The 27730-nt window shown below is 36.6% G+C and overlaps 1 protein-coding gene across 2 annotated transcripts; it reads left to right on the top strand.

Moving 5' to 3' along the window:
* Nucleotides 1-6193: 6193 nt before the first annotated feature.
* On the top strand, nucleotides 6194-27402 carry LOC122309854 (alpha-amylase 3, chloroplastic-like). 2 transcript variants are annotated; one of them, XM_043123567.1, is made up of 14 exons: nucleotides 6194-6506; nucleotides 7018-7148; nucleotides 7278-7332; nucleotides 7414-7533; nucleotides 7649-7769; nucleotides 8544-8899; nucleotides 9909-10100; nucleotides 10173-10660; nucleotides 10883-11072; nucleotides 17296-17402; nucleotides 24432-24681; nucleotides 25126-25248; nucleotides 26190-26357; nucleotides 26817-27402. In XM_043123567.1, the coding sequence occupies exons 1-14, from the start codon at nucleotides 6237-6239 to the stop codon at nucleotides 26976-26978; spliced, it is 2733 nt and encodes a 910-aa protein (XP_042979501.1). In that variant the 5' UTR covers nucleotides 6194-6236; the 3' UTR covers nucleotides 26979-27402. The 2 variants fall into 2 exon arrangements, with proteins under 2 accessions (XP_042979501.1, XP_042979500.1); XM_043123566.1 differs by having other exon boundaries at nucleotides 6195-6506; nucleotides 9909-10660.
* Nucleotides 27403-27730: the final 328 nt, after the last annotated feature.

Raw genomic sequence — 27730 nt, 5'->3', positions numbered from 1 at the left:
GCAGTCATTCGACTTGAATAAGTTATGAGTACAAACTCCATGATATAAATGTTAAAGAATTGGTTACTAGCTAGCTGGCTAGCATATGATCAAGTTGCCGATAGAGTATGCATTTCCACTTTCTTCTTGGTTCAACAAAAACTAACAACATTTATACTATTACTCCGTCTTTAAACTCTTAGAATGAGTCTGCTTCTTCCAATCAATGCATCCATCCACAGCTTGAGAGGTATGGAAAAATTTCCATGCAAGCTATTTTTCTTGTTGATTGCATCCTGGTAAAGATGAAATGGTGAGGACATGAATTGTTATAACCCTAGTTTGCTTAGAATAATTGATTGATCAATACCTTTATTATCCACATTGTTATAATCAATTGCATCTAAGAAAATTATTTTTATGGCACCAAACCATAATCAATATAGTAGAATGCACAAAACTTCTCAAAACTGTACATACTAAAAGTGAAGAAACTGGATAGACCATGATTTTATTGGTCCCTCCACTCTATTCACTAGCATGCACCCTTGTTAAGATAGTGAATCGCAACCAATTCCATGGCTAAAAATAAGAACACAGCTATGAGCTTTGTATGCACCATTGTTAGAGAGATATATCATTAAGACTTAAGGAACAAAACATTTTGGTACTCACATTATGCTTTTTCTTCTCTACCAAGAAGAGAACCCTGTTTTATTTTCTAGAGTACTCCCCCTCCCCCCTCTCTCATGCACCCTTTTTATTTTCCTAGCAGCTAGTTGCTTAGCATATGGGCAATACAATATAAAACCCACAGGCAGACCATAACCACCAAGAAACCCACAACAAGCATTACAGATCAAACACAGCAAGAAACATAAGTCGAGGATAAGGACGATCGAAAACGTTAGGGCACCCCTAAAAATATAGAGCCAATCAGTATAGAAAAAACTAAGAAAACTATTTTTCAATCCGTTAATTTATTAATTGTTTTTCTAATCTTTTATTTTTCCCCTCCTTTGTTCTGTTCTTTGAGCAACACACAAACAAACCCACAACACACTAAATAAAAACAAAGCAAAAAATAGAAGAGAGGATAGAAACAAAAATATATAGGGCATCCCAAAAAAATATATAGCCACTCACTCCATTGATCCAAAAGAAAATAAAATAAAAGAATACAAAAAAGAGAAACAGAAGAACCAAAACGTAAACCCTACAAAACTTTTAAAAAAAAAAAAAAACCATGTTTAACAAAAAGTAGCAGATCTAGCAAAATAACTCATATATGTGAAATCCATACCATCTAGAAGGCCCGAAATTAATGTTTATATGTTTCCTTGCAATTATTCATGAAGATTAATGTTGACTCTGGAAGACCTCAAACCAACACTACGACCCACCAGATGTGACTAGAAGAAGAGTCTATTAAGATGTAAAAGTAGTGTGAACTGTTGGAATTTGGATCCACCTTCTTTGTTAGGTAGATCAATCTAGAGAGAGAGAGAGAGAGAGAATTACCGAAGTGAGAGAGAGAAGAGAGACTTACCGAAGAGAAAGAGGGAGAGAGAGAGACTACTGATCAAAAGTTTGGTAGCGGCGACGAGAGAGAGAGAGACAGACGACGGCAAAACTTAAAGGCGAAGGCTAGGGTTACATTCGTTGGGGGGAGAGAGAGAGATTAGAGAGGAGAAATTACACGGATTGGGGGGACTACGATTAGAGATCTTTACCTTCTTTTTTTTTTTTACAAAATCTGGATACCAGTTTAAAATCCGGTACCAAGATATAATATCCATAACTGGCTAGGGTTGGGCTAGTTAGGGTGATGCGATTTTCGGCCCAAATTATGTCCGGGCCAAAACCCATATTTGGGTCCAAGATCGGATCGGATAAAAATTTGGGCCAAATGAACAATCTTAAGCTAAGAAACAATGGCTTAGGTCTAACTTATTGGTCCTATTGCCCATTTATTTTTATTTTTTATTGAATGCACTATAATTTCTGCAAAGGAGTCTTTGTCAGCCCCCCCCCCCTTCTTTTATTCTCTTTTTAAATTCAATGTAAGTTTGTTGTAAAAATAGTGAGCCTATTGTGCTCGTCATATGTAGTGATTCTAATAGTAACGTGAAGATTGGTGGTTGAGCAGCATGTAAGCCCCTTATGTCGGCATAAAATAATGTTTGATACAATTTTAAATCGTGTAAAGGGAGTGTACGAGACTTACACATTCTAAAATTAAAAATATCATTTTTCAAAAAGTAATGGATGGTAGATAAACGACAACATATAAAAAGTTTGATACGGTATAAGAAACACATCCCACTAAACTTGAAAACATTTAGGCCTATTTTGGATCGTAAAAATACCTTATCTCATCTCATCATTACAAATTTTCGTATAAAATATAATAAACAATTCAACTTTTTCAAATCTCAAAACAATAATAATATTAAAAAATAATATTCTAATAATATTTTATTTAACTTTCAACTTTTATCTCAACTCATTTCATTTCATTTCATCTCAATTTACCATCCAAAAGCACTTTAAAGGATCATAATAATAATATCAACAAAGTCTTTCGTCAAAAACAAAAAGGTCATTATTAATTTTTTTTCTTTTAATTTAAAAATAACTTCAAAGTTAATTATCTCAACTATTCATCTCACTCAAATCAACTAATTATTATATCATTCTGCATGCTAAGAATGATAATGAGAGATATCTGTACAAATTGAAAGCTCAAATGAGCTTTTAACTTATTGGTGCTTAATAGTTACTAAACGCGACAATACCCTTTAAATAATTTCAAAGAAAAATGTTTAATTTATACAGTTATAAGATATAATATTCAAAAGGATATGAGACTTCAATAATCATTTCAAAACACAACACCAGAAAAAAAAAATAAAAATAAAAACAAAAAGAAAAAGAAGAGAGATTTGAAGCCAATGACTTCACTCCTATCTATTTTCCATAAGGAGAAGCTTGAAGTGGATTTGTTGGACCAAAAGCAATAATAGATTGTCTTGTACTGCATTTTGTTAGTTTAGTTTAGTTGAAGAAAACTTTCACTTCATCTTTCTTGTAATTTTTGGATAAAAAAATAAAAATATAGAAAAATAGCAAGCGATAATTGGTTTAATACGCCGGCGTACAATCATCAATGGTCATGAAAGCGCGGGGAGATCATACGCTACGCGTGGTTGTCATAGATGGCCAAAATACAATAAGCTTGACCATCTCCGTACCATAGTCAGAAGACAAAAGAAAAAGAAGTAAAAAAATATCTGCTGAATAGCTCTAAAGAGAATTGGAGAAAAATATCTAATGAATAGAGAATTGGAGAAAAATATCTACTGAACAGCTCTAAAGAGACTTTGAGAGTAACAGGAAAGGTGGAGCCGAAGCTCGCTGCATGTGGACTGAGATGAGAGGATCTTTGGAGATGGGTATGGTTTAGGGAGAAGCTTTTCGGGAGGGGGATGAGAGTTGCAAAAATGATTTAAATGTTTGACCCTTTGGGCTCACATAAAGACAACACCAATTTACTTGAAAAAGAAAAAAAAAAAAATAATTTACACACAATATTTTTTATAATATATTTTATAACAATGTGTTAAATGAAGGATATTTTGATAAAATATCTTATAATAATGAAATTATTTAATCTCATTTACAACAATTTGTTATTATAAAAGTATATTGTATATATCATTACTCAATAAAAAAAAATACAATTCCATTCTCCGCCGACTCAAGAAAAAAATACAACTCCATTTCTCCGCCGTCCAAATGGATAAAGTTTGATGACGGGAAAAGTTAAAAAGTCGGTGAACTTGTTTTTGTAGTTTCTTTCTGGAAAAGAAAAGTGGGCTTAAAAAAGGCGAAAGTCAAAAGAGACGGCTCCAGCTGCGTACAGAAATACTTTCCTAATTTCAAAAGTCGAGTGTTGTATAAATGTTTTATTATTATTTATTATTTTATTATCTATTTTTTATTATTTTATATTTTATTATTATTATTCATAAAATATGAGAACATCTCATTATCCAAATGCAATCATCTTACCTAATTAGTAATTATCATAAAATATGTTTCATTTATATATTTGTTTGGACTGTTCATGAGAATTTTATATTATTTTAATATTTTAATGTTATTTAAATATAAATATTATTTAATTTTAAATTTTTTATCTAATCATTATTAATTATTATTTTTTAAAAAATTTTAAACAAAACATAAAAATAATTTAACTTTTTTTAATTTTAAAATAATATTATAACAATATTTTAAATTTATAATATTTTTATTCAATCTTTTCACTTTTATTTTTCAAAATTTTATAAAATACCTTAATTGAAATAATTTTCTTATTATTTATAAAATTTTCATATTTTATCTAATTTTAATATCTAAATGAGGCGTTCAAAATCGAAGCAAATTTAGATATTTACTATTTACCTAGATAGAAATTCAATAACATCTCTACTTGCACATTTGAATAAAAAAATAAATTTTTTGTAGTATTTTATTAAGCAATATTTAAAACAAAAAAGTTTAAAATCAATTTATATAGAGTTGATAAATTATTCAATGAATGAAATGTTTTGATGTTGATTATTCCAAAAACAAAAAGAGTTAATAAATTATGTAACGATCTGATTTCGAGAAAAATCTTTAGATATTGTTATCGTTTGAAGAAAGAACTTATTCGAAATCAACAAAGGAAGCTGAAAAAAATATAAAAATAAATAAAATCAACAAAGGAAGAAAAAATTACTAAGGTAGTAGTTTAGTTGGTATTGACTTATATTCTATTAAGAGTATAACCGGCCTGGTTTGGTTTTGGATAAAATTTAAGACCAAATCGGTATGTACCGGTTTCATAATTTTCAAAACCGATTACGCACCCGTTATCTTCTTAAATCGGTATTTTAGTTTTACCGATTTCATATCCGGTTTGGTCCGATTTTACAGGTTTTAATGTACTATATTATATATATATATATATATATCTATATAATATAGTGATAATATATTATAGTATATTATAATATATAGTGATATAGTATTATTATAATTATTAATATGCACTATATAATATTAGTATAACTATTAATACAATAAACAAAATAATATAAGATTTTAAAATTTAATATTATATTAATTAGTAATTTATCATATAATACAAAACTATTTTATATATTGTTATATATTATATATAAATATTATATATAATATAAAAAATTAAAATATATATAAATCGGTCCAATCCAGTTTTAGAAAAAAAAAATTGGAACCGGACCGATTTAAAAATAAAATAAAATTGATACCAGACTGAACTAAACTAAACTAAACTCAAGACTGGACCGATTCCACCGATTTAGTTCGGTCCGATTTGATTTACTGGTTTGTCGATTTTTTTTTATATTTTTATATTCTATAATTTTAAAGTTAAGAATTTAAGTTAGAACGTAAGTTAAAATTATTTATAATGGTAAAATTTGACCTTTAAGACGTGAGATGGGCTTTGAACCAATTATATATTTTGAAAGTCCTAAGAGTACTCATAATGAGTTTTGTAAAACTCATTTTTATGTAAAATATAAAGAAAAATGGTCTAAAACATGCATCAAACGGATGCGTTATTTTTTTTCTATTTTACATTTATGTACAGTGTTGCCTCTAGATGTAGAAGTAACTGTACACAAATGTAAACATATTTTAATTATTTTCTATCTTTTCTTGTACTTTTTCATTAAAATTGATTTCTTTTATTATATTTTTTCTCTTATAAAATATTAAAAAGTATAATATTAAAATAATATGAAGAAAAAATAGATAAGTTGATGTATGATATATTGTAAAAATCAGTATATAAAATAAAAAAAATGAAATTTAATGATATATTTTAAAAAATAAGATAAAAAATCCATTGAAAGTGCTATAAGGTGCCGAGTTTGTTTTCGGGACAGTAGCTGCTATAGTTTAAACGAAACATTCCAGTATAAAACGGTTCCTATAATCATGTTCAGGAAGTATGGCTAGGTTAGTAATCCTACCTTCTTTTCTTGGTTTTTTTTTTTTTTCTTCTAATAAATTTTAAAAGAAATAAAATTTTTTTAAAATTAAAAAAAAAAAGGGGAAGAAAAAGAAATAAAAAATTTGTCTTCATCTATCTCTCTCTCTCTCAGAGTCTATAATTGTGAAGTTCTTGGTGTCATGTTCTTTCGTCAGGGATTCGAATCATGTCGACCGTTAGCATGGAGCCTCTGCTCTACCGCTCTGTTCGTGAGAGCGTTAGGTATGCTCCCATATCCAGGACTTTTAAGCCCTCCTCCTGGAGTTGCTCCACGAATCATAAGCTGGTCTTCCATGCCCGGAGCTTCTGCAACTTCAGGTCTTCCAATGTTCACGCTCTCAGAGCTAGCACTACTACCGATACGGATATCTTCGAGACCTTGGAATCCACCGATGTCTTCTTCAAGGAGACTTTCCCGCTCAAACGAAAGGAAACGGTTCGAATTTTATACCCTAATATTTCCGTTTCGTTTCGTTTTGTGCGAGTGTGGTTTCTGTTCGGTTTCCGTTATAGTGTTGGAAAAAGGGAACGGACCTCTTTGGTTGTGGAGGAAATGAAAGTTGGGTCTACATATTTATAGTTTCTAAGAAAATGAAAATCTTCTTCTATAATCAGAAATTGCAGTACAAGAGTTGATTGAGACTTCCTTCCACACACGGGTGGATTTTCCCAGATTTTTTTTTTCTCTTTCCTCTGTTTTCTCAGCAATCAAACAGAACGTTAGATGTCAATTTAAAGCAATGGAAATTTTTCTGGATTGCTAGACTTCCAGTGCTTCACTTTTTTCAGAGAGAAGTGTGGAAAAAAAAAAATGCTCAATTGTCTATTTTTAAAAATTTGCACTATTTTCTCAGAAGCTTGACAGAATTATAGGGTTTGAATCTGATTAAAAGGGTTCCTGTGATCACTTATAAAAAAAAAATTAAAAGGGTTCACTTGGATGGTAGGTGGAGGGAAAGATCTTCATCAGATTAGATCAAGGGCAGAATAATGGGAATTGGCAGCTAACTGTAGGTTGTAATCTTCCCGGGAAATGGATTCTTCACTGGGGAATTTCTCGTGCAGAAGATGGTGGCAGGTACGCATTGTTTTAATGCTAGATGCTTTGATCAGGTATTGGAGTGCGTTCAGTGGAAGCGTACCTAGAATTCAAGTATGTATATAGTCACATGTCATCAAATAAGACCTGTCTGTAAAATTCTTACAGTGAATGGGATCAACCTCCTGACGAAATGAGACCCGGGGGTTCAATTCCCATCAAGGTATGTATTGGTTTCTTAAGGTCGTGTACAGAGCCGCTTTTGCAGTGCAACTAAGAGTATACAAAACAAAAACATTTTCAGGACTATGCCATAGAGACACCTTTAAAGAAATCCTTGTCATCAGAAGGAGATGCTTTACATGAAGTGAAGATCAATCTTATCCCAAAGAGTGCAATTGCTGCTATAAATTTTGTTCTGAAGGTCCTATTTTGAACAGTTTGCAGTTGAGAATAGCAGTTCATTGTGTTAAATTTGCTGGCTATTTATTGTTCATAGATATTTTTGCGTCATCTGTTGGGAGGTTTTGGTGGTGCAGGATGAAGAAACTGGAGCTTGGTATCAGCACAGAGGGAGAGATTTCAAGGTGCCTGTAGCAGACTATCTTCTGGATGATGGCAATTTAGTAGCAGCAAAAAGAAGCTTCCGTGTCTGGCCAGGTTTTAGGAGCTATTATATACTATTATGGTTCACTCAGTTTATTTATGTTAATTTGTCTATCCATTGCATGCATAAACTATTTTCAATTGTAATTACTCCTCTTTTAGATCTGAAACCATGAAGTTATGTCAAATGGGTGTAGTTTCTTAGTAAGATCCTTTTCCCCTCTTGTATTCATCTGGTGTACGTGGGTTGTTTTTGTGTTTTTAATGAATTTTTGTTACTTATATAAAAAAGATCATAGAGGAATGGAATGAATAAAATCATTGTTCCTGATTTGTCGCTTCCTTGTGATCTTAGATGCAGTGTGCTATTGAAGTGGGAATTAGATGGCATCCATTGCACGTTTTCTCTCTTTTTCCTTTGCATCTTTTTTAGTTGAGCTTGTGCGGATTAGAATTATATTTACATTGACCTGTTGAAGATAGAAATCTGTTTTGTTTCATGAATCAGAATACCTCTTTTTGTACACATTTCATACAAGAACCATTAAATCACTATTTATCACAAAAGCTAAAACTGATGGGAAATGGTGAATTTAATAATTTAGTGAATAATTCAAAATTAACTAGCTTGGAAATTTGAGCCAAGTGGACATATTGCAGCTAAGCTGCAGACGTCATCATTTGTGCCTATCATTATGGGCTTGGCATGAATAGCATCATGATGGGTGGTTTATATCATCACTTGTTGTCCCAGTAATTGTCTCCTTCTTCCATTCCACATTCATTCATGATCTGATAGGCTGTTTCTTGGCTCTTCTTGAACCCTAGGGGCTTTGGGGCCGCTATCTAACTTGCTCATCAAGGCAGAAGTGTCGCGTGCTAATGGTTCAGAGAGCAGCAATGAATCCAGAGAGGCTGAACAAAAAAGTAGAAGCCTAGAAGGGTTCTATGAAGAGCAGCCTATTGCAAAACAAGTGGCTTTTGACAATTCAGTCACAGTCTCTGTCAGAAAGTGTCCAGAGACAGCTAAAAATCTTCTGTATGTTGAAACCGATTTACCTGGAGATGTTTTCATTCACTGGGGAGTTTGCAGAGATGACGCCAAAACTTGGGAAATTCCAGATGCGCCACATCCACCAGAAACAGTATCTTTTAGGGACAAGGCTTTGCAGACTCGATTACAGGTACAACATTGAAATATATTCCCTCACAGAGATATTGGCAAATGCATTTTTGTTTGGGATCTTTAGTGGTGTTATTCTTGCTAATAATATGCTCACTCAATCTATTACATGTACAAAATTACCTATGAAAAATGTTCATTTATGAAATCAGTATTTTATCAGATCAAATCAATGAATTAGAACAAAAAGCAACCCACCCGGTGCCCATGGGAAATGAGCCTATTCGGTTGTGTAATAATGGTGTGCACACACCCGTGTATGCATGTGCCACCGTAAAAGCAGCTTGATTTTGAATTCTTTCCAGCTTAACATTGTGGATTATTCATTGCAAGAGGAACATTTGGACTTCTAACCGTGGATCTTTCCACTGTAATCCATTACCTTTATCCTTAGGCTCCTTGTATGAATGGTTGACTGCTTTAGGTAGCTTTCCACCCAATATCTGGACTTCCTTGATTCTTTGAGTCTTGGAGTTTAATTTTGGGCAGAACTTCTGTATGCTTGAGGCCGTTCCATATTTCTTTGTAGAAATATTTTTTAATTCACAAACAGACAGGCATGCATTTATGTAAATAAATACTGTGAATTTAAATAACCACCAGGCCATCATCATATTGTTAAAACTTTTCCTCCAATATGATGTTCAGGTCTTCTCTCTCTCTCTCTCTCTCTCTCTCTCTCTCTCTCTCTCTCTCTCTCTCTCTCTCATATTGCAAGCATACGTTTGACTAGAATATCGGAGGATATGTTGTAAAATTTTATTCACATGCTTATGATACATGTGTAAATTGATCATGCTGACAGGAACCAATATAAGGATTTATGTGAACACATTGTTATACTTGCAAGTGCGACTAGAGATCTGAGATATGAATTTTACTTGCATTAACCCCTTCGCTATTCTTGTATGGAAACTTTGAACTGGGATGTCTCAATGCATTTAGGATTTTGGTCTGAAGCTGTTGTCTTGGTATTCTTACTTAAACTGCATGGGTAACACATTCTGCAGCCAAAAGAGAAAGGAGATGGATGCTCGGGATTGTTTACCATAGAAGAAGGACTTCAGGGTTTTCTTTTTGTGCTCAAGCTAGATAAAGGCACTTGGTTGAAATGTATGGAAAATGACTTCTACATTCCTCTCTCAAGGTCTAGCAGCTTGCTTGCTAAGTCCAGACAGGATCTACCTGAAAGTGCACAGATACCTGAAAAGAATGCAAAAGCAAAAGACCCTGAAAGTGCACAGATACCTGAAAAGAATGCAAAAGCAAAAGACCCTGAAAGTGCACAGATACCTGAAAAGAATGCAAAAGCAAATGAAGAAGCATCTCTTAGTGCATTTACTAATGGAATAATTAATGATATAAGGAGCTTGGTAACTGACATTTCCTCTGAGAAGACTCGGAAGAATAAATCTAAAGAAGCACAAGAAAGTATTCTCCAAGAAATTGAGAAGCTTGCTGCTGAGGCCTATCGTATCTTCAGAAGCTCGATTCCGACTTTCACAGAGGAAGCTGTTGTTGAATTTGAGAAGAAACCAAAATCTCCAGTCAAAATTAGCTCAGGGACAGGCACAGGGTTTGAAATATTATGCCAAGGTTTTAACTGGGAATCTCATAAATCTGGAAAATGGTACTTGGAGCTGAAAAAAAGAGCTTCAGAATTAGCTTCGATTGGTTTCACTGTGATATGGCTACCACCACCTACAGAATCTATATCACCTGAAGGATACATGCCAAGGGATTTATATAATCTAAATTCCAGGTACTATAGTTATGGCTATAGATACATCTGTGTTACCACCTCTTTCAGAATCTATTTTGTGGTCTTTATGCCAATAATTCTCAACTTTACCTATAAAAGAAAAAGCAAATAATTCTCAACTTGCTCTAGAACTATTTGTTGATTATAAGTGAAATGTGTTGGTGTTCAGAACGAAAGAGAATTGTGTGGGTAATATTTGTTGTTGTTGTGGATACAAATCAGGTATGGAAATGTTGATGAGCTGAAAGAGATTGTGAAGATATTTCATGAAGTTGGTATCAAAACTCTTGGAGATACTGTCCTGAATCATCGTTGTGCACACTATCAGAATCATAATGGCATTTGGAATATATATGGCGGCCTTTTAAATTGGGATGATCGTGCAGTTGTTGCAGATGATCCACATTTTCAGGTATTTTTTATTCCCAATTTTTTCTCTATATTACCTGTCTTTGACGATATAGTTGTATCTCATCTCCATAGTGGACCCATATTTTCATTTTCTTTTTAATGCACTCTAAAATTCAATTCACAATGGAGAACATCTTAATGAATACTCCATAGCTAAAGAGGTTACGTAATTTGACTAATATGGTGCCTAGGGTGCTACAGCTTGAGGAGTTTATAAGGAGTTATCTGTTTGGTGGCAGGATCATGCAAATAAATGTCTGATAAAGAATAAAACATACAGAAAAACTTGATATTTTAGTTAATCTTCATGTACCACTTGAACATGTGATGATATAGTTTATGACCAAATTTGCATGCGGGCAACCTGAACTTCATTTCCAGGATTCCCACAGATTTTCTGTCGCTGAAAATTTGATCAATGCAATTGAATTTTTGTAAGTACAAACGCATTACCTTTGACCAGAACTCTTAAATGTGATTTCAAAAAATTTCAGTCTCCAATTCCAATGGATACTGATGTTCTTTATATGTGGACTCTGCTTCATCTTGTAGATTTTTGGATATTTATCCTCTCCTGTATTTTTTTTCTTCAGGAACATAATTTTTTTTATAAGTAAACGGTAGGATTAATAAGGATAGGCATAGCCTAAGTACACAAGATTGTATACAAAGGATAAGACCTATCTAGGTTGTAATAGTGGAAACAAGAAAATCATGAAAATTTAGGCCATTAAATCTACAGCTATGGCCCAAAGAAATAAGGTACGGAAAAATAAAGATGTAAGCTCTTCTAGTGATTACTCCTTATCTTCAAATGTCCTCTCATTACGTTCATTTCATATACACCACATAATGCATCTAGGGACCATCTTCCACACAGTTTTGATTTGTGGAGCACCACCCGGAATTGTCCAGCTAGCCGATAACTCTACCATTGTAGCCAACATCACCCAGCTTAACTCTAATTGATTGAACACTTCACTCCACATGGCTCTAGCTGTCTCACAATGTAGCAAGAGATGATCCACTGTCTCGCCTACATTTTTGCACATATAACACCAGTTTGAAATAATTACTTGGCGCTTCGTAGATTATCAGTTGTCAAGATCTTACCCAAGGCCGCTGTCCAAGTGAAGAAAAGAGCTTTGTGAGGTGCCTTATTCCTCCACAATCTTCTCCAAGGAAACTGCGTATTTGGAAGACAAGTAATGGCCTTATAGAAGGAACGAACCAAGAAAATACCCTTACCCGTAGGTGTCCACCACAACTTGTTAGCTTGCAGTCCATTCAGTTTTACGGAAGACACAAGGCTGAAGAAAGTCTCAAGGCTATCTAGTTCCTAATCTTGGGTTGCTCTATTAAAAGTGACATTCTATTGGACTTGGTCCCTTGAACGAACCATGAGATCTGCCACTAAAGCTTCTTGGTCACATGCCACTCAGAAAACTGATGGAAAAAGGTCAATTAGGGCCTCTTCCCCACACCAAATTTCCCTCCAAAATTTATACGAGTGCCCTCCCCCACCACAAGTTTAGTATGGCGAGAGAATACCCCCCAACCTCATCTTATATGCTTCCAACCCCCACTCCATAGGTCCCATTCCCCTTTTTAGTACACCAACCCCCCCATACACTATCATGTTTGCAATTGACCACCATTTTCCAAAGAGCTTCCGGTTCCATATTATATCTCCAAAGCCATTTCCCAAGAAGAGCCCGATTAAACATCTTTAGATTTTTAATCCCCAAACCCCCAGAGGGAATTGGCCTGCACACCTTATTCTAGCTGACTAAATGAAACTTGAATTCATCCCCCATCCCACTCCATAAGAAGTCACGATAGAGTTTTTCAATCTGTGCCGCCACACTAGTTGGAATTGGAAATAAAGACAGAAAAGAAGTAGATAAGTTAGAAAGAGTACTCTTGATTAGAGTCACCCGGCCTCCTTTTGACAAGTACACTCTTTTCCATCCTGCCAATCTTCGTTTTATCTTTTTGATAACTGTGTCCTAAATAGTTAAGGCCCGAGAGGCAGCCCCCAACGGCAATCCTAAATATGTCATAGGGAGAGAAGCAACCTTACACCCAAGTGTGTTGGCCAAGTGCCGAGTGATACTGATGTTCCCAACTGGTACTAGCTTTGACTTATTAAAGTTCACTTTCATCCTTGACGTTGCTTCAAAGCATAGTAGGAGCGCTTTCAGTGCCTTAATCTGCTTTTGCTCTGCCTCATTAGAGAATTAGTGTGTCATCTGCAAATAATAAGTGAGAGGTCGAGATAAGACCCCTACTTGAATCACCTACTGAAAATCCAGCCATAAAACCATTTCTATCCACCGCCGATATCATCCTACTCAAGGCCTCCATGATAATAACAAAGAGAAGTGGGGATAGGGGATCTCCCTATCTTGGCTCACGAGAGCTGCTGAAGGAACCCTTTGGGCAGCCATTTATCAAAACAGAGAATCTTGCCGTTGAGATGCACCATCTGATCTATGAACATTATTTTTCCTCAAAATCACATCTCTTCAATAAGTAGAGAAGAAAGTCCCAGTTAACATGATCATAAGCCTTCTCCATATCTAGCTTACAGATAATCCCTGCAACAGTAGACTTTAATCTACTATCAAGGCACTTATTAGCTATAAGAACAGAATCTAGGATTTGACGACCCCTTACAAAGGCGTTTTGTGGTTTTGAAATTATCTTCCCCATGGCCTCCCCTAGCTTGTTAGCAAGAACCTTGGAAATGATTTTGTACACCCCATTTTTGAGGTTAATGGGTTTAAAATCCTTCACTTCCGATGCACCGATTTTCTTTGGGATCAAAGCAATAAAAGTAGTATTCAAGCTTTTCTTAAACTTCCCAGCTAAGAACAATTCTTGGAACACATTCATTATGTCCTCTTTCACTACCTCCCAACATGTTTGAAAAAACCCCCATAGAAAAACTATTTGGGCCTGTTGCTTTGTCTTTCACCATTCTTCTTACCACCCCATAAACCTCTTCTTCCTCAAAAGCTCTTTCCAACCAACACGCTGTTTGGGACTAAGTAGTATCAAAGCCGAGTCCATCTATATGTGGCCTCCACCCCTCTTGTTTTGCAAAAAGCTGCTCAAAGAAATTCACCACATGGTCCCGGATCACGGGGGCCTCCATGCAGTCTATACCATTGACGTTCAACATCTCAAGGTATTATTTCTCCTATGAGAATTGGCCACTCTATGGAAAAATTTTGTACTTTAATCCCATTCTTTCAACCAAAGTGCTCGACTTCTGTCTCCAAGAGATCTCCTCCAAAGAAATTATTCTTTCCAACTTTGAACCCAATTTTGCCTTACGTGAGACTTCATCTAAAGTGAGGACTCTATCCTCAACAATCCTCTCAAGATCCTGTAATTCCTCCATAATGGTTTTCTTTGCACCCCTCTATCTCTAAAAGATTAGAAATTCTAAAGCTTTAAATCATTTTTTAAAGCTTTTAGTTTGCCTGCAAGTGTGTGAGGGGGTTCCATGAAACTGATAAGATGACCACCATTGTCTTACCCTGTCCACGAAACCTTTGATTTTAAGCCACATATTTTAAAACTTAAAGTAGCAGCGCCCTCCTTGTATACTACCTCCATCCAACATAATGGGAAAATGATTTGAGCAAAGACGCGGCAACCTCTTCTGACACACCTCCGGATAATGAGTTTCCCAATCCGACGAGATTAGGAATCTATCCAGTCTAGACCATGTTTGACTGTTAGACCCTGAAAGGCCCACCTATGAGCGGGAGATCCATCAAGTTCAAGTTAAAAATACAATATGAAAAATCTATCATGGCTGGGCATAGACAACTGTCTCCAGATCTTTTGCTCGGGAACCTTGTGACATTAAAGTCACAACCTATGAACCATGAAAGGTCCCACTAGCTATGAACACCAGCAAGTTCATTCCACAATAATCTTCTGCTGCTGTCCACATTCAAACCATAAATGCCTACAAAAGCCCACATAAAATTATCCTCCACCATCTTAAAAGAACAGGCCACTGAGTATTCCCCTACAAAGTCCTCCATCTTCTCCACCAACCTTTTGTCCCACATTACAAGAATACCACCCGATGCCCCATTTGAAGCCAAATAAACCCAATCTACATAGGGGCAACTCCACACACTTACTAGATTTCTGGATGCCAACTTCAACTTTGTTTCTTGTAGACAAATGATGTCCGCCCTCCAATCCCGAAGAAATTTTTTATCCGAAGACGCTTATTAACCTCATTCAACCTGCAAACATTCCAAGATACGATTTTTGGCTTCATAAAGGAAATAAAATCCCCTTCCCTTTGGACCTTTCGTAGCTTGCACTCCCCTCATTCAAAGACTATTTAAGTCTCTTGAGCGCCCTTTGCTTCTCTGCTCCAGCTTTCTTGGATTGAGAATGACCCACCTCAATGGTCGTGAGAAGAACCATAAACTGCGTCTCATAGCCCACACACTTCATACCCACAACATGTTGGATATTCTTTACCTTTTGAAACACCTAGTCAGAGACCTCAAACTCGTTTGGCAACATGCAGTTTAATGGGAATGGATTCCCATCACTTGAAACCTCTTCCCCCCTGACAGATTATCTCCCATCCATTCTACCACCATACCCATGTTGTCGAGAGGGGTCACTTGGGTGTCAGGAACCAGCTCTACAGCCTCTTAAGAGCCTTGGAGGTAGCCCCACGAAACTATTCTCCACGCAGACCACCCCCCTCTCAATCCCATCTTCCGATACCATTTCAATATGATCAATTGAAACACTTGAGGCCTCCACCTGAGGAAGAGGAACCTGTAAGGGGCCTATTGGCGTGTTCTGTGCACCAACATCAGGGAAAAACCTTTCGGAAAGCAGAAAAACAGCTTTCTCCCCTTCGCGCAATGGTAGCACCTGCTCTACCACCATCACCAACGTTATCTAGACCACTGGCACAGGACTTGCCGCTAGACACGGTGCTTCTGATGAGTTCTCCGGCACCTGCTTCACTGCTGGGCCACCGCTAGACCCTGTGCCCCCCCTCCTTTCAGGCTCTCCACACATTGTGCCTGAGAGACTGAAGCTTAGTTTTTATGGGCTGGGCTAGATCAACAAAGCTCGGGCCCTTAACGTTCTGCCCAAGTCCCAGACGCCCCACAGGCTCATAGCCACATGGATGAGGCCTTACGCCTCTGAGACCTATGCTCTTCAGATCCTGGCCCACTTTTTGTACAGGGCCCATCTCTTTACTTATTAACCAATCTAGTTTGGTTTGCTCCAGCTTTCAGTAACATAATTAGAGAATAGATCACTTCCCTTCAAAAAACAAATCGATTGCAAATTAAGGGCAATAATCTCAAAAGTTTCATTCGTCTTGCTATAAGAGAATAAAAGATTGCAAGAAGAGATACATACATGTGGGCCCAAATGTGAATTACAGCCTAACTTTAATGGTGTCGTCTTTTTGGGATAGAAAAAAATGTGGAACCCATGGGTTCATTGGCCTAGCAAAGGCACTTTGGGAATAACACATTGCAAGAAATTTCTTTCTCCATGATCATTTGTTGTGCACGTGCAAAAGAAAGTTTGTTTTCAGAAGAAGTAGAGGTCCAAATTGCTTGACTAGATATTCCTTGATTACATCTCTTATTGCTATAATATCGCAGCTCTAGTGCTAGCAGCTAAAGTAGTAATAGCAGTTATGGCAGTTTTAATTCATTGATAGTAGTAATACTAGCAATAGCAATTTCTTAGAATGAATAAAATAAGTTGACTTGACTCTCTGGAATAGCCTTCATGTCTGCTCTACGTGGTAGAAGCCGAAGTGTAAACCTAGGAATGCTACAATATCTGTCTCTAGCCTTTGGTGTATGCTTTTAATGCTGGACTCACAACTTTGTCAATTCTGCAACAGAAGCTTTAGTGTAGTGAGTAGATCTTGTTTCTTTCTATAATGAAAAAAGACGAAAAATCTTGCATGTGTGACACGTTCTGCTGTTTGTATGATTTTAGAAGTTTAGACCTAAGGAACAATGAAAATTGCAAACGTGGAAAAGAAGTGAGTGAACTTGTATCTTTTAGGATTGCCAACCTATTTCTGAATCACACATGCACAATTTATCCTATGAGACATGCCTATGCTATATGTACCAGTCACAATGGCAACCGTTTGTTCTCAGATATATATGAAGTACCTTGTTTTTTTCATGCAGGGCAGGGGAAACAAAAGTAGTGGAGATAATTTCCACGCTGCTCCAAATATTGATCATTCCCAAGATTTTGTGAGGAAGGATCTCAGAGAATGGTTGCGTTGGCTGAGGTGAGCCATCTGGACTGGTATTTTTCTTGAATTTTTGAGGAACTTTTTCAAGGAAGAGTATCGTTTTGTATACATAAGGTCCAAAACCACATTTAAGAGAAAGATGTGTCTAAATAATTCCTCAGTAGGTCAAAAGTTAAATCTCTCGTAAAGCTAGAGTGACTCAACAATGAAAACTGGAGTTCAGTCTTGATCGTGGCACCAACAAGGTCATCCCAACCTATTTCTGAAGATTGCCTTTGAGCCAATTTCCTGATTTTGTTTCTGAAAATCTTAGATTAGATCAGTTAAGTAAAAAAAAAAATCCCATATTAGACCCAACAAATGCACCTAAGGGGGTGAATAGGTATTCTATACTAACTACATTCAATTTAAAAATTCTAGAGGGACAATTTTTTTTTTTTTTTTTTGATAATAAGAAAATTTTATTATCATGATTAGGCAAAGCCCAAGTACACAGGAAGTATACAAAGGAAATACTTACATCACACTAAGAACAAAAAAGAACCTAAAGCAAATCCTGAAAATTATCGTCATTCAGTACAAAAGCCTTGGCCCACGAACCCAAAGTACGAAAGAAAAACTCCCTAAGGTCTGTCAAAGAGCATTCTTTGTCTTTGAAGCATTTCCCATTCCTTCTCAACCAAAGACACCACATCAAGCACAAAGAAATCATCTTCCATATGGCAGCCACACTAATTCTCCCCTCAAAACCATTCCAAAATGCGAGAAGATCAACCACTTCCTTTGGCATCACCCAAACAATACCTGTCCAGCCAAAAATCTCATTCCACAGAGACTTTGACACCTCACAATGAATAAAGAGATGATTTATAGATTCACCATCTTTCTTGCACATGAAGCACCAATCAACCATACACATGCCACGCTTTCTTAGATTATCCATGGTCAGAATTTTCCCAAGAGATACCAACCAACCGAAGAACGCCACCTTCGTAGGTACCTTTACTCTTCATATGCTTTTCCAAGGAAATTCCAAACCTCTATGACAGTTTAACACTTTATAATATGAACCAACTGAAAACCTGGAATTTCCTGCCTGCACCCACAATAAACTATCTTCCCTTCCCTGTACAGCCTTTGAATTATAAAGTCTTTCCAAAAACTTGGAAATTACATTCACCTCCCAATCGTTAACATCTCTCACAAAATCAACATTCCATTGAATGTTATTATACAAACAAGAAAAAGAATCAGGAACCACAACATCTTGATCCCTAGCAATCCTAAACAAAGAAGGAAAATCGATTTTGAGGCCCGAATCCCCACACCAAATATCATGCCAAAACAAAATCATTTTCCCATCCCCCACCTTAAATTTAATGTGTTTAGAAAAACCCCCCCAACCCTTCCGAATGTACTCCCATATTTGGCTTCAACAACATTTTTCCATAAAGCATCTCTCTCCATGTGACATCTCCAAAGTCATTTCCCAAGCAGTGCTTTGTTAAAAAGCCTCAAGTCTCGGACCCCCAAACCTCCACAAGAGACCTGTTGACAAACCTTATTCCAACTAACCAAGTGGAATTTTTTTTCCTCTCCTATACCTCCCCACAAAAAGTTTTGGAAACTCCTCTCATTCCCCCTTTAGACAAATATGCTTCTTCCATCCAGCTAATCTCCTTTCAATCTTCTCAATCACCCCATCCCAAATAGTGACAGATTTATGAGAAGCCCCCAAAGGATGACCAAGATATCTCATGGGCAACAAAGCTACCTTGCATCCCATAATATTGGCCAGATCTGAAATTTTGGAAATGGTACCCACTGGAACAATCTCAGATTTAGATAAGTTGACTCTAAGCCCCAAAACAGCTTCAAAACATAACAACAGTCTTCTCATAGCTCGAAGATGATCTTGATTAGGCTCATTAAACATCAGCGTATCATCTGCGAAAGCCGATGGGAGACTTTTAAGCATCTCTGAGTCTCATCACCCACAAAAGCCGACAAAAATCTTCCTTCCACCGCCTCTTCAATCATTCCACTCAAAGCAACAAAAAGAAAAGGAGATAGAGGATCTCCTTGTCTCAAGCCACGAGAGCTATTAAAGAATCCAACTGGAGAACCGTTCACCAAAATGGAGAATCTCGATGTCGAAATGCAATGTCTAATCCATGAACACCATTTCTCACCAAAACCATATCCCCAAGTAAATACAAGAGAAATTCCCAACTAACATGGTCATAAGCCTTTTCCATGTCTAATTTAACTAAAATTCCAGATTCACCCAATTTGATTCTACTCTCCAAACATTCATTAGCAATTAAAACTGAATCAAGAATTTGTCTCCCCCTCACAAATGCATTTTGAGATTTCAAAATAATCCTCTCCATGACCACACTTGTACGATTGGCTAGCACCTTAGAAATAATCTCATATACCCCATTTGCCAAAGTAATAGACCAAAAGTCTCTCATCTCCACAGCCCCCACCTTTTTAGGAATAAGTGCAATAAAAGTTGCATTGATACTTCTCTCGAATTTCATAAAAGTATGAAATTCAAGAAAAACATTCATAAAATCTTCTCGCACTATGTCTCAACAAGCTTGAAAGAATGCCATAGAATAACCATCCAGACCCGGAGCTTTGTCCCTAGCCATACCTATAACCACATCAAGGACTTCTTCTTCAAACATTCTCTCCATTCAATCTGCGCTAACCTGGTCAATGGAGTAAAAAAACAGCCTATCTAACTTAGGTCTCCAAGAGAAATCTTCGCTAAATAACTTTTCACAAAAATTCACAATATGTTCCTTGATAGCCTCTTGATCCGAAAGAATGTTATCACCTTCATGAAGGACCTCTATAGAATTATTTCTTCGATGAGAGTTCACCATTTGGTGAAAACATTTTGTGCACTTGTCACCTTTTTTCAGCCACAACACTTGAGATTTTTGACTCCATGATATTTCCTCCATTAAACAACCCATTTTTTTTCTCTCCAAATCCTCCCTGGATAAAACCCCCGACAGCTTCTTATCCTCCAAACACCTCAACTGATCCAGTAGAATCTTCCTCTTACTATCCATATTCCCAAACTTCTCTTTATTCCATATATTCAAATCTTTTTTAAGCGCTTTAAGTTTACCAGCCAATACAAAACTCGAAGTACCCAAAAAAGTGTATGAAGACCACCGCCTCCTCACCCTTTCCACAAAGCCCTCATCCTCCAGCCACATATTTTAAAATTTGAAGTACCTATGCCCTCCAACAATACCCCCACAATCCAGCATAATGGGATAGTGATCAGAACCAATTCTCGGAAGTCTTTTTTGACACAAATCTGAAAAAGGAGCTTCCCAAGAGGCCAAAACCAAAAATCTGTCCAACCTTGACCATGCCTTGGCCCCCTACCATTGGACCATGTATAGACCCCTCCCACCATTGGTAAATCAATCAAATCTAAGTCAAAAATCAGATCTTAGAGCTGTCACTGCATGGAAAAAATGAGAATCCCCCACTCGTTCGCTAGGCAATCGAGTAATATTAAAATCCCCTCCAAAACACCAAGGGAGATCCCACCAACAACAAAGACCTGCCTTTCATCCCATAAAATGTTTCTACTACAGTCCAAATTCAGACCATAAACACCAGCAAAGGTCCATTCAAAACCATCATCAATACTCTTAAAATGACACGCCACCAAATATTTCCCCACATACTGATTAATCAGTCCACCACCCTTTTATCCCACATAATAATAATACCCCCCTGATGCCCCTTTTGAAACTACCTCCACCCATCCTACACAATTACAAGTCCACAAACTATTAACAATAGATTGATTAACAATCTTCAATTTGGTTTCTTGTAGACAAATAACATCAACCCTCCACTTACGCAACAACTTCTTCACCCGGAGGCGTTTTCTGAAATCATTGAGCCCCCTAACTTTCCATGAAATTAACAGTGTGCCTTAATCTCTTCAATTCCCTCCTTTTTAAAGTGGATCTGACCAAAGAAGGTTCACCAACCTCAATAGCAATCCAGAGGGCTCTAAATTGTTCCTCAAAGCCATCACAAGAAAATCCTTGATTTCATCCACCTTCCTCAACGCCCAATCAGAAGATTTGATGTTCCAATCAATCCCTGGAGGGAAGGAACACAGAAGATCAAGAACAGAATCCTCTTTAGATTCAGACCTCTCCCCAAAATCACTTTCCTCCGAATCTTCACATCCACACAGAGCCAAATGCATATCCATATTATTAAACTGAGTGCAAGGTATCCCATATTCAAAAATCCTGACAATCCCTTGATCATTTACCCAAATCCCCTCACCCCCCTCTACCTGCTCCACCATCTCATCCCCAATCACTTGCTCATTGCCTCCTTTATCATACTAGACAGAAGAAAAATGCTTCAATAAATCGTAACTATCCTTCTCTATGAAATGAGCAACCTGCACAACCCCTGAAACTGAAGAAACAGACTTTTTCCCTTTCGTCGGAGATGGGCTTGTCGTCGGAGAGTCCCTAGAACCTTCTTCTCCCTCCATTGACCCTTTCTAACTGTTAGTCCCCTCCTCTTGAGTCGATTTTGTATTGTTCTGCTGCTCTATGCATGACGGGCTCTTAGATTTTTGTCGACGACTGTCGTCGCCGTGAAATCCATCGCCAGGATATCCCCATATAACTTGCCGGCCTCCATTGACCTATTATGTGAAGATGATGGGCTCGACAGAGCCCCCGTACGCTTGGGCTGAGCCTCCACCACACCAAACGGGCCAGTAGAACTCGACTGCCCACGAGAAACCTTGGGCCTTCGTGAACAGACCTAGATACTGGGCCCCTGACCAGCCCTTTTTTATTCCCCTCATCCTTCGGCCCAGACTGCCTCCCCAATTCCTTCTTATAAACTTTAGGATCCACTGAAACATGTCCCAATCCCATAAGCAGGCCCAGACCTCCATCGACCTTCTTCAGCAGAGAATCACAATTTTCCTTCCATGAAATTAACTCTGACCGTATATGCCATAACGCCCCTTCTGCTTCTCCAAGAGACTGCAACACCTCAGAAGACCAGCCAACAACTCCACTATCATTATTATTCCACCGGGACTCTACCATTGAAGCACCCTTCGTCAACCTTCTTTCTGGCACAATATTCACCTTTCTATGATGACCCTGGCCATTCTTCTGAAGTGACACAGAGTCCCCAGAAACTGGCTTCAACAAAGCCAACAAATAAGAAGCTTCTCCAGAAGAATTAACTCCGCCGTGATGGGTTGCGTTAAGCACCTCTTTACCACTGGAATTTTTAGAATCCTCACCATTGCTGGAAACAAATCTGTTATCTTTAGCCAAAACAGGGGAAGATGAACGTACCATATTTCTCATATTTCTCACAACACCAGCCCATCCGCTTCCTCTCTACCCTTCCACTTCCTCTCCACCCTTCGCGAATCACTAAAATTCCTTTTCCCAACCCAGTACCATATTCAATCAACTTCACATACCTACCAAACGAATTCTGGCCTCCTTGAACTATGAAGACCTTGTCTCCCTCCCTTCTAGTCTGGTAAGAATTAGCTTCTCCAGTTTTCTTCAGACAATCCTCCACCACCTTAGCCATCCAACAACCATCTCTCCAGAAAGATAAAGAGACTTCATGATCTTCCTACTCTTCTCAGAGATACATTGCCAACTTTTCTTCTAAACAGAAACAACTTTTTTTCTATACGAAAACAGCTATCCATCTTCTAACTAAACTAACTAGGGAGAAACTGAAAGGATTGTGAATTGAGGATCATTCCCAGCAAGAAGCACCGGGAATGGAAGATGAAAAGACATGAGGCCGAGAGAGAGAAATTATGAAACCTGTCTCATAGCCCTACTTATGAAGTTCCAAGAAAAGGGATTAGATTTTATCTCTGAAATTTCCTGATGGAAAGTTCAGCATCAGAACAGTCCCAGAGTGCAGTATGTACTGCAGTATGTAGAGCAGATTTAACTAAAACTAGAGGGACAATTTTTCCAAGCAACCATAATCAACAAAATCAAAATACACAATAAATAAATAACAGACAGATATTGTTGAGGAAGTAGAAGAATTTTGTAAAACTCTTCAAAAGAAAAAAAAATACTACGGATGCTCAGCCGTCACCTAAAAATCCACCATTGAATAAAGTTGTTACATCTAATTCAGAGACTTAACAAAACCTTTGTAAAATTAAATATGGCATGTAACCTCAAGAGTGACAAACTTGAGTTGTGCATCAAACACATCAATTCCAGAATTCTGTTCTCTTCTATATATATATATATATATATATATTATCACCTCCCGAACAAACTTTCCCATCAATATTGGAAGTTCGGAAGCCACAGTAAACTCACCATCAATCTCCCATTTGGTAAATGAGCAATGGAATCATAAGAATGATTTGTGTATAAGGAGAAGAAAATAATAGGGCCTTAAAGCACAAGAAAGCTCGAGTTATTTTTTTCATCTCTCTTTAAAATATAAAAAAATCCTGAATTATGGCCTCTCTGGATCTAAAAGTTGTGAATATATAGGTAAGGAAAAAATATAAATCTTACCCAAGTCGGAGTCTAGCAAGATTCTGAAGACATTATTTTTACCCAAGTTTTGACGCTAATTTGCCAACACATTATTTTTAATTGTAACAGCTTCATAGTGTGAGCACATGTTCTCTTCAAAGATGATGAATGCATTAGAGGACTCAAGGTTGCTTATGGAGTTCAGACGTGCTCTATGTAGTATTGCCTTGTCCATAAATGTCCCTTGAAGTAATCAAACTGTTTTTTTCAATATAATTGTATTGAAAATGATTTCTGCCTTAACCTTAAAATGAGCTGAACAATGCTGCACAAATGTATGGCTTGAAGGTGTGTATTAAATCTAGAATCTTATAGGAGTTTCACTTCTTATCCTGTTGATATGCCATTTCTCCCTACTCCATATTTAAGCTATGTTTCTATAAATGAGATCGATCATATTTACTTTGGTTAAATAGTTTTGCTTTTCAAATGTGATCTGCAGGAAAGAAATTGGGTATGATGGATGGAGGCTTGATTTTGTCAGAGGATTTTGGGGTGGTTATGTCAAGGACTATCTGGAGGCAAGTGAGCCTTTCTTTGCTGTTGGCGAGTATTGGGATTCCCTCAATTATACATATGGCGAAATGGATCACAATCAAGACGGACATAGGCAAAGAATTATTGACTGGATCAATGCAACTAATGGAACAGCTGGTGCATTTGATGTCACAACCAAAGGAATTCTTCATTCAGTAAGCATTCAACTAGACAATTTTTTGATGGGGTGTCTGGAATATAGAGGATGTTGTATCAGTTCCATGGTTTTATGTGGTTTTAAAAATTGAACGTCGACTTTGTTTTTAATGATTGATTCCCCCATAAAATGATTTGGAATCCATGAATTGAGTGATATATTCCCATATGATAGACTTTGTAGCTTGCGGTTATGCCACAATTCTTCATGGTTATTCCTATGGAAGCTGTATCACTTATGACCCGCAATATGTACAAATTTATATTATCAAACAAAATTACCAGCTTGCCAGAACTTCTGATGGCATTCCTCCACCCTTCACTTAATCTGAGAACCTAGCTCGGATCTGTAACCGGTACTCCAGTTTTGTGGACTAGTACTGGTAACAGACTTTCTTATGAGGTGGATGGTATATTTTACGTGGTACATTTATTTTATGCAGGCACTGGAAAGATGTGAATATTGGCGACTATCTGATCACAAGGGAAAACCTCCTGGGGTTGTCGGATGGTGGCCATCGCGGGCTGTTACCTTTATAGAGAATCATGACACTGGTTCTACTCAGGTTCAAACTCGTTTCATTTTGGACTGTCCATTTTATCTACCAAATTTTATGAAAAGAGAGAATTTACTGAGCAAAAATAATTTATCTGCCAAATTTATCTTCTGATAAATGGTTTTAATTAAACAATAGAAATAATATAGCTTGAACTAGAGCCAAGTATGAAATAAATCCACACCATGCAATATGCATAATAGGACTTGAGTGAGAATGAAGATATGCTTTCTCTACAATGACTTGTTCTTCCAAAGGAAGTGGTCCTCTTCGTTTTCAGGTCAGGTTAGTATGAAATTATATGAATTCTACAAAATAATGTCCTTGTAACAAGTAGGCATCTCTCTGTAAATTAGTGGAAGCGTTAAAACTTATCTTAGATAGCTTTCAACTTTCTCCTAATGCCCCTTTATAGAGAATCATGACACTGGTTCTACTCAGGTTCAAACTCGTTTCATTTTGGACTGTCCATTTTATCTACCAAATTTTATGAAAAGAGAGAATTTACTGAGCAAAAATAATTTATCTGCCAAATTTATCTTCTGATAAATGGTTTTAATTAAACAATAGAAATAATATAGCTTGAACTAGAGCCAAGTATGAAATAAATCCACACCATGCAATATGCATAATAGGACTTGAGTGAGAATGAAGATATGCTTTCTCTACAATGACTTGTTCTTCCAAAGGAAGTGGTCCTCTTCGTTTTCAGGTCAGGTTAGTATGAAATTATATGAATTCTACAAAATAATGTCCTTGTAACAAGTAGGCATCTCTCTGTAAATTAGTGGAAGCGTTAAAACTTATCTTAGATAGCTTTCAACTTTCTCCCACTGGCATTAGGAAAGTACAAGACACTGATAGTTTTGTCCATGCAGTTGTCTTGAATTGGAATGGTATGTGTTATTTTTACTCGCATATATAAGCTTTTATATTCTTTCTTCCTGCAGGGTCATTGGAGATTCCCAGGTGGAAAGGAAATGCAAGGTTATGCTTACATTCTGACCCATCCAGGAACACCCACAGTGTTCTACGACCACATTTTTTCTCACTATCGATCTGAGATTGCAGCTCTGATCTCTCTTAGGAACCGGAACGAAATCCATTGTCGGAGTACAGTAAGTATCAATTCTAGGCTTCAATGTTGGGCATCATGATGCAAGTGCGTAGAAAACTTCCCTTGAAATAAACAGTTGTTCTAATTTTCTTGTTACACACTAAGAAGAATAAAGCAGTCAAAATCAGATTGTTCTTTCGAAACAAACTATCTTGGGCTGTTATGGGAAACAGAAATTGAACTTATAATTTAAGTAGAAAACCCTAAATGGGTCTCTAATGAAACTGTCATTGTCATTGTTGGCTGAGAACATCTGTTACATTTTGGAGCTAAAAACGTTTGATTTGAACTCAGAATTTTCCTCCTTTTTCTCACCGCCAAATGCCAATTACTTTTTATGATTCTATTGATGAGATTAGGAATTTCTGCTGTTGTTAAATTGGCAAGTTAAAAAGCCTTGTCTGTTGATAGAGATTGAACAAAAAATTATTGACTTCATTTGTGATACTGTATAATCTAGGTTCAAATTACCAAGGCAGAAAGGGATGTGTATGCAGCCATTGTTGACGAAAAAGTTGCAGTGAAGATAGGACCTGGACATTATGAACCCCCAAGTGGGTCCCAGAGATGGTCTTTAGCTGTTGAGGGAAAAGATTATAAGGTCTGGGAAACATCCCAATGATTTTGATTGGATCATTTGGTGTATGAAGTCAGTTACTGGAAGATCAGCAAGGTAAAGAATGATACACTTTGTTTGTGATGGCCGTCTGGTTGCAAACCTCCATTGAAGTTGCTTGTACCATACCATGATTTTCCTGACTTAAAGAGGATTAAGAGGAGCTTGAATCCTAGGGCTGAATGGGGAGTATACTATCACGGCAATTAAATTAAAAAGCTAGTGTGGAAGTGGTATCATGTTATTAGGTGTGGGATAGAGGTACCATCTTACACGTAATTGCATTGTAATGCCTCGTGGAACATTTTCTAAATAAACATGTCTAAGAATGCATATCATTATAATAATTCTGTAAGAAAACTACTTGATCAAAAAAAATAATTCTGTAAGAAAACTATGCATGATATGAGATGATCACGTTTATGCCTCATTTGTTTTCACATATAAGATGAGTTGAGTTGAGATTAAAATTAAAAGTTAAATAAAATATTATTAGAATATATTCTTTTAATATTATTTTTGTTTTTTTTGTTTTGAAATTTGAAAAAATAGAATTGTTAATTTTATTTTGTGTGAGAATTCGGAAAAATTGTAATGATAAGATGAGATGAGATGAGATGAATTGGATAAACAAATGAGGCCCAAGTTTTTTTTTTTTTTTTGATGGAAATATGCTTCATAGCATTCATTTATAAACGAAGTTACAACTGTGACTTATCAATATAGGAAAATCAGACTATAAGTCAACTAACGCAACT

Source organism: Carya illinoinensis, chromosome 5 (genome assembly GCF_018687715.1).
Source record: "Carya illinoinensis cultivar Pawnee chromosome 5, C.illinoinensisPawnee_v1, whole genome shotgun sequence".
NCBI lineage: Eukaryota > Viridiplantae > Streptophyta > Magnoliopsida > Fagales > Juglandaceae > Carya > Carya illinoinensis.
This window is presented reverse-complemented; position numbering and strand designations above follow the sequence as displayed.

Excerpts from the sequence above, each read along its gene's own strand:
- LOC122309854 (XM_043123566.1), top strand. The coding sequence starts at position 6,237 with ATGTCGACCGTTAGCATGGAGCCTCTGCTCTACCGCTCTGTTCGTGAG. Across the intron at positions 7,770-8,543 it reads AAGCTTCCGTGTCTGGCCAG|GGGCTTTGGGGCCGCTATCT; the intron begins GTTTTAGGAGCT and ends CTTGAACCCTAG. Across the intron at positions 11,073-17,295 it reads CAGATGATCCACATTTTCAG|GGCAGGGGAAACAAAAGTAG; the intron begins GTATTTTTTATT and ends TTTTTCATGCAG.